The sequence below is a fragment of the Exserohilum turcica genome (genome assembly GCF_000359705.1).
Source record: "Exserohilum turcica Et28A unplaced genomic scaffold SETTUscaffold_4, whole genome shotgun sequence".
NCBI classification, from domain to species: Eukaryota; Fungi; Ascomycota; class Dothideomycetes; order Pleosporales; family Pleosporaceae; genus Exserohilum; species Exserohilum turcicum.
The window spans coordinates 298331-306399 of NW_007360247.1; the positions used below are offsets into that span (position 1 = coordinate 298331).

General features: G+C 40.6%; 1 protein-coding gene across 1 annotated transcript; it reads right to left on the bottom strand.

Moving 5' to 3' along the window:
- Nucleotides 1-7542: 7542 nt before the first annotated feature.
- Nucleotides 7543-7776, bottom strand: SETTUDRAFT_21088 (uncharacterized protein; the record flags this gene model as incomplete). The annotated part of the gene is made up of 2 exons (XM_008029785.1): nucleotides 7543-7598; nucleotides 7644-7776. The coding sequence occupies 2 exons, from the start codon at nucleotides 7774-7776 to the stop codon at nucleotides 7543-7545; spliced, it is 189 nt and encodes a 62-aa protein (XP_008027976.1).
- Between the last annotated feature and the right edge of the window lie 293 nt (nucleotides 7777-8069).

Consider the following 8069-nt stretch of genomic DNA (forward strand, 5'->3'; position numbering starts at 1 on the left):
TAAGCTATACTACGAGGTGAAGTGGAAAAGTTTCCACGAACGACGCTCGAACCAGCAGAACTACTAGAGGACGTTGAGGCAGTGGACCGATGGGAAGCATTCACGGAGGCTGCGCGAGACAGCGAGGGCCGCCTCCCAGAGGGGTTTCGAAGAGGCGACGCAGTACCACCCTAAGGAGGGGGGTATTGTAACGGGCTGAACGCCCTTTGGATAGCTCCTCGATGGAATCTCGGTCAAGCAGCAGACGCCAGGTCTTACTCTGCAACCCGGCATCTGTGCGAGGCCTGAGCGGCGCCCAGACGACGCGCTCAGACACTCGGTGCAACCTTTCTCCGACAAGTAAATAAACACCACGCAAGTAGACTCTATAGCTCTCTATCGAATACAACCTCTTGTATACCTCACGATTGCTCCCCGGAGCGCAGCCCCTTACACTCCCGTGGTTTGCGTAAAATAGTGTTTTTCCTATTAATTCTAATATTTTATTGTTGTAGGCCATTTGTGCTATAGGTAGTAGTTGTACCTAATTGTTTTGTTAGTAGTTAACATAGATTCTAAGATATGCCTTCATTGTTCTATTGGTTCTTTCTGTTTGTCCGTCGGTCTGTGGATAGTATGCTGTTAATAGCTTGCGCTTCGTGCCTATTGCAGCTAATAGTGTTGTCTAGAAGTTTAATGTAAAGAGCTTGTCTCTGTCACTTATAATTGTCTTTAGTATTCCGTGGTGTTAGATAATTCTATTATTAATAATATATACAAGATCTACTGCTATGTAGTCTTTTCTAAAAGGTATGTACTCAGCTTGTTTAGTAAACCTATCCACTACAACTAGTATCGCGTCGTAGGCGACCTTAGTTGCAGGGTCCCTTAAGACTAGTAGGCCTGTAACGAAGTCCATGGAGATGTCTGCCCACGGTTCTCGTGGTAGCTCTTGAGCTTGCATTTCTCCGTAAGATGCGTGAGTACTATGCTTGTTCTTCTTGCAGTCTTCGCATTTGGCGATGTAGGATGCAATTTTGTCTTTCATCCCACTAAACTAGTAGTTTCTCTAGATTAGTTCCATTGTTCTAGCGATTCCTGGGTATCCATGTACAGGATTGTTATAATGTTCCTTAATAATAGTTTGTTGTACTTCTTTAGGTACGTTGTTTCTAATTTTCATAATTATGTTAATTTCGTGTACGGGTCCTATTGATCCGTCTTCATTAATCTTGAGTATTAGTCTATCGACTATCGTCTTGGTTCCTGCGATGTCGTGTTGTCAGCTAAGAGCGTTAGCTCTTCCATTTTCTTTTCCTAGAGTGTAGACAATCTTAAACTTGTATTGTCCTAGTAGTTTAGCCTATTAGGTCTATCTTTAGTTGAGTACCTTTGTTATAGTGAAGTGCACTAAATTCTTGTAGTCCGTGTAGATTGTGAGTTCTAAGCAGCTTTCTGCATATACTCTCTAGTGTTGTAGGCATTCTACAATAGCTAAGAGTTCTCTATTGTGTACGTTGTATTATTCCTCTGCTCCTAAGAATTTTCTTAAATAGTATGCTACTAGGTGCTATTTGCCATTAATAAGTATGCTGGCACATCCTCCTAGGGCAAGGTCGAATACGTCTGTTTTAAATTTTGCTAGTAATCCTAGGATAAATATCTAGAAGCATGGTGGCGTATTACATGCTTTCTTAAGCGTCTAAAATGCTTTTTCTGTCTTGTTATCCTATTTCTATAGGGTATCTTTTTTTGTTAGTCGCGTTAATAGTATCGCGATTTTAGAGAAGTCCTTAATAAATTATCTGTTAAAGTTCACGAATCCTAGAAAGGATTAGATGTCTGTAACTGTTCTTGGTGTTGGCTAGTTCTTAACGACTTTAATCTTTTCTTTGCTTATTTCTACTCTGTTGGCCCCTACTACGTAGCCTAGAAAGTTGACTTTAGTCTTGTGGAATTCACACTTTTTTAGCTTAAGTCTGAGGCTGTACTTGTCTAGGGCCTGTAGTACCTGCTTGACGTGTCTAGTATGTTGTTCCTTGTTTTCTAAGTAGATTAGGATGTTATCTAGGTAGGCGATGACGAATATATCTAGGTAGGGTCTAAGTACGTTGTTGATGAGTTCCTGAAATGTGGCTAGAGCGTTTGTAAGCCTAAACGGCATAATAGTGTATTTATAGTGTCCGTATCGTGTTCTAAACGCCGTTTTCTATTCTTCACCTTTCTTAATCCTAATAAGGTGGTATCTATTTTAGAGATCTAACGCCGTGAAGATCTTTGCTCAAGACAATCGATCCTAGAGCTCGGTGATGTTCGGTAGTAGGTATCAATTTTTAATCGTGATGTCGTTAAGTTGCCAATAATCGACACATAGTTAATCCGTACTATCTTTCTTTAGTACAAACATAATTAGATATCCTGCTAGTGACTTCAATAGTCGTATATATCCCTTGGCTAAACTCTTGTTAATATAATCTCTTAGTACGTTAAGCTCTCTTTCCAATAATTAATATATAGGCCCGAAAGTCGGTTTCTTTCCTTCCTGTAGGACTATCTCGTGGTCCTAGAGTTAATGCTTTGGTAACGCTTAGTCGTCTACTACTTCCTAAAATAGATGTTTATATTTTCTGTATAGTTCAGGGATCTCTAGAGTTGCGCTATTCTCCTATACTCTAGCTTTGTGATCTATTGGCCTAGTTTTAGTATCTGCTAAGTTTAGCTTCCTGCTCTAGGAACTACCTGTTAAGTTCGCTTTCTCTTCTACAATATTGCACTACTTGGCAATATTACTCTCATCTACTATTAGACTCTGCTAATGCGTAGGCTGGCTTGCGGTTGCGTCTGTTCCGCAGCACTCAAATTGGAACACCTTCAACTTCCAGTCAATCCGCGGGTTGTGTTCTCGTAGCCATAGGAGTCCTAGAATGATATCGTAGGTAGCTAGTCCAAAGACGTCTAGGTCGATCTTCTCCTTATGCTCTTAGATGCTAAGTGTCACTTGTCTAACCTCGTATGTTATTTTCTCTTCGTTTAGCATTAGTTCGCCATTAGCAACGTGTAGTAGGTATAGCTGTTGTTTCTATAGTTAGGTAAGTCTAGCTTTCCTAACTGCGTGCGCTAAAACATAGTTCGCCTATAATCCTAAGTCCACTAGTGCCTACATCCATTTTCCATTAAGCTCTACTATAAGCTTTATTAATCCTAGGGGATTTACTATATTAATCTCCCTAGAGGGCCCTAGCTCTTATGGCGCTAGCCTAAAAAAGACTTTACTAGGAATCCGTAATATTCTTTGGCTAGGACATAAGTATCGCATTTGTCGCTAAGACATGTCTGCCAGTCTTGTCGTTAACAAGCGTACGTGTGATCGTCCACGTATTCCGTCTAGTATACTATTTGCATCTGTATAACTTCTTGTAGGTCGTTGTGGCCTAGGAAGTGCTTTTTCTCCCTCTTGTCCTATAGGTGTTTTAGACATTTATCGTCTACGCATTCGAACTAGTGATATTAACATTTAGAGTATCCGTTAATAGTCTTGGGGCTCTATCCTATTCCTTGTTTGTCCAAGTAGTGGGCTAGGCAATAGGCGGCTAGGCATGCTGTCCATAAGAGTCGAGCATGGTGTGCGTTACGCGCATCGTACCAATACTAGATGTCGTTAGTTTGCTGTTGCCTAGTGGCTTAGTATTCCTTCTGTGATTGTCGCTATGTTTCTTGTGCTTTCTGCGCCTATTATGGTGTACTAGGTGGAGTTGTCTGTTGTACTAGATCCTATTGGGGTTCTTCTTAGTCTAGTCCAAGCCCTACTAGCTTTGGCGTAGCGGGTTAGTTCTTTTCCTTAAACCTAGCCATCTTTTCGTGCTTCGTAGGTGCCGCAGGAAATTCTTCTTCTGCTAGCGTCTCGTATTCTTCATCGCTAAGCGGGTTCTTTTCGTCCTCGCTGCTTTTAGCAGTAGTAAGCATTACGTCCTTAAGTCCTATAATAAGTTCTTCATTAAGCGGATAGTATTTAACTTAGGCTAGGGTAATAACGTTCTATAACTCGCCATCGTCGAGGCTGGAGTCTTTTCAGATAACGTTCAGTTATCGAGTGACCTTATTCTTGCTTTGATAGTCTTGTGCTATGTAGCCTTCCTTGCCACAGGCATAACAAGTGAATTTCTTCCTATCTTTGTTGTGCTAACCCTTAGGTCCTTTATTTAGTTTAGCGCGTCTAAATCTACGTTCTTTGTTAAGGTTGTCAAGGTGTATAGGTTAAGCACCGTATTTTTAGTAGGATCCTGGCGTGGATAGCATGAAGCTGCGCTGTCGTCCCGTATTAGGGGGTGAACGTCGGTATTGCTGTTGTCAAGGCTGATCGTCCCTATCCTGTTGTCGCGTTCCCTAATTGAATAGTCGTTCTTCTAGCGCTAGTTCGTATAAATCGTTGTCAACTCTAATAGCTTCTTCTATAAGTTCTGCTAGCGTGTTAATATTAGCTCCACTTCTTATAAGTTCTCTGCGCACTGCTGGCTTAAGGCCTTGTTAGTACATGCGCATGAGTGCTCTGTTGTCCTAGTTAATTCTAGTGGCGTGCTGCTAGAATATTGTCGTGTAGTTGGCGGCTAGTCCTGTCTAGCGTAGGGTTTAAATTCGCTGTTCTACGACTACTAATTCTTTAAAGGGTGAGAAGTTCTGTTAGAGTTTAACTTTAAAAGCGTCCTAGTCTTCTATTAAGGCTGTGTTGTTGGCGTCAGTGATAGAGTCATCTATGTAACGTTGAATAATTAGGTTGGCCTATTTTTCTGCGTTACTTTGGAAGTAGGTGGTGGCTAAGACGACTTTGTCTTTGTTGTCAATCCTATTATCTTGTAGGTAGAAGAACTAGTTAACCTAGAGGATCTAAGCTTTAAGCTTGCTGCGGTCTCTATGGTACAAGTCTAGCTTATTACTACAAGCGGATGATCCTCTAGTAAGGGAAGCGTCAGGGGTGTTTATAACAATGTCGCTTATCTTAAGGGTGTTTAAAGTGTTAACAGTAGGATCTAAGTGGAAGTAATATAAAACTTCTAGTGTCAGACTCTTAAGGTTGGTTTTCGCAGATAAAGCAACAGGGTGATATGAACAGTATCTCTGCAAGTAACTTTTGTATTGTACTTGTACTTGTAACTTAAGTTAAACACATCAAGCTATAAGGGCTTAATGCCTATTGCTATATACTTGTAATGCTTGTAACCCTTGGTCAGAGGAGCCCGAGCATTCCTTAGTAGCTTATATACGAGGTTCATTCCTCGATAGATCATGTACGAGGAGTCTGCTAAGACTCTTCCTCGTGCATGCGCCACCGAGGAGGTCACGTGATACGTGCCCCCGCGTTACATATGGCTGGGTCGACTGGCCGTCGATGCTTCTTAACTTAACCGCTGTGCCTTCCTCCCTCAGGTTCGTAACAATATTGTTCTTTAGACCTACTTTAAATATTATTCGTAGCGCTGCGTTGTCCTAATCAATCCTCGCCTATAGTTGCTTAAAATCTACCGTGTAGGCGGTTATGGACGCAGTCTGCTTTAGGCGCATAATTGCTTTCTTAGCCTAGTTCTTTGCGTCTACTTCCCTAAAGATGCGTTTTATCTCTTCCTTAAAGCTACTCTAATCCTAGAATAGGGTTTTAGTCTTAGCCTTTGTTCCTTAACTTGTTAGTTCTACCAGGAAGTCCTTTACGTAAGGTTACATCTAGCTAGCTGCTTTTCCTTTTATATGCATGCTAGCTATAAGGATCTCTTCCTAATTATTTAGTACTCTATTAAATCTATAGTATAAGTTAATATTAGTAAGGAACGTCCTAAGTTCGTGCTAACCTCTTTTATACTTCTTAGGTGTTGCTATTTTAGGTTTTGTAACGCGTTCGTTTGGCGTAGCTATTAGCTAGCTAGCTATCTACGCTATTATCTCCTGTATAGCAGCTATCTGCCTTGCCTAGATGCGTAGTTGTCGCTTAAGATCTTGTACCTTAGCCTAGTTTAAGTTATTCCTTTCTCTATCTAAGGAGTTGGAATCCAAACCACTTCCTTTAAGCATCTCGTTGTTGAGAGCTAGTGAAGTTATAGGAGCTGCAATTATAGGCTCCTGTCCCTAACTTTTATTGTTGGCTATCATAGTAATCTTATTTAAGCGACTATTAGTTAATCCTTCTACTAAATCCGTAGGTGGTTAAAGTGTTACATAGGGTTTCCTAACACTATTAGAAACTATACTTACCTAGTCTTAGTCTAGGGTAGGGCGAGGCTATCTAATAGAAGTATCCGTAAGGTAATTGTCTAGCGATAGGGTAGAGAAGAGTTATAGGAGTTAACTAGGTTAGTAAGACAAACTAATTCTATTAAGAAGATAGAATAACTAAGTATTAATCTATGTAAGAGAAGAACTTATAAAACAGTTAACCACAATAAGTGTAATAATAAAATCTAACCCATTCTTATACCTATTGCCTTTAGTCCTGTTCTCCCTCTTCTCCTTTAACATTCTTGTCTTTTAGGAGATGTGGGAGAACGCCTTCTCCCATCCTAGCCTATTATCCCTTCCTTAGCGGGAGAATAGCTCTTGGCGGGAGAGTGCATCACGTGACCTCAAGCCCCGCGATAATTATTACCTTCTAACGTGGACGTGGTTGGCCTTCAACCTCGTTGTCCCCCGTCAAGGAGAGAATCCTTCTTGTTACTTGTAACAAATAGGTAGTTAAGGACACTCGAGACTCTTGTTGTTATAAAGATGCTACTATTAGTAGCTTACTTATCAAATTTCTCTAAGAATTCTGTTACATTAGTACTATTAAAGAATAAAGTACTATGCTTTAGGCGGGCTATAGCCACCACTAACGTAGCGTTTGCTATTTCTATTTAGTTAGAAATTATAGTGTGGATGTTGTCCTTCTCTATTATTAGGGTAACTTCTTCTATAGAAGTTGTATTGCTCATAGTAAAGTTACTTATTTAGATAAATTTACTAACTAATAAGTAACTTCTCTACTATAATACTATTGCCTTATATAGAGAACTATACTTAGATAAACTTACTAACTAATATAGTCTCTTATTTAGAGAGATCGCCAACTAATAAGAATTCCCTATTCTTTGAACGTAATGCTACAAGACGTGGCTTCCTTAGATAGCTAGCGCATGCTAGAGCTTCTCTTACTCCCGCCTATACTAATGTCTCTTCTTCTCTTCTATATCTTTAGTAAAATGCTTTATTATTAGCCTCTTTAGCTTAGCATTTCCTAAATAAGTGCTAGCTTAGCTAGTTTAAATTAGCATTTCTTTCCTAATGAACTTAATTTTAAATCTTCTTAACTTTTGCTTATACTTCTCTTCTTAAGGTGGTTTAGTTGTTATACTAATAATACGCGTCTGCTTACTTAGGATAAATTAGGTAAACCTTATTCTCTTCTTTCCTGACAGGTTCTAGTTCTTCTTCTCAGAGTTAGAGGCACCCCCACTGCTACCCTAAGCAGTGTTGCCATCTTCCTTATCTTCGCTGTTGGTGTGCATTGGCTGTTCTATCCACTAAGGAGTTGAACGCAGCCCCTTAGGCTTCGCCATTTGTGGAGGTGGCTCGGCATTTCTTTTGCTTATACTTCTCTTCTTAAGGCGGTTTAGTTGTCATACTAACAACACGCGTCTGCTGACTCAAGGTAAATTGAGTAAACCTTATTCTCTTCTTTCCCAACAGGTTCCGGTTCTTCTTCTCAGAGTCAGAGGCACTCCCACTGCTACCCTGAGCAGTGTTGCCATCTTCCTCATCTTCGCTGTTGGTGTGCATTGGCTGTTCTATCCACTAAGGAGTTGAACGCAGCCCCTTGGGCTTCGCAATTTGTGGAGGTGGCTTGGCATTTCTTTTGCTTATACTTCTCTTCTTAAGGCGGTTTAGTTGTCATACTAACAACACGCGTCTGCTGACTCAAGGTAAATTGAGTAAACCTTATTCTCTTCTTTCCCAACAGGTTCCGGTTCTTCTTCTCAGAGTCAGAGGCACTCCCACTGCTACCCTAAGCAGTGTTGCCATCTTCCTTATCTTCGCTGTTGGTGTGCATTAGCTATTCTATCTACTAAGGA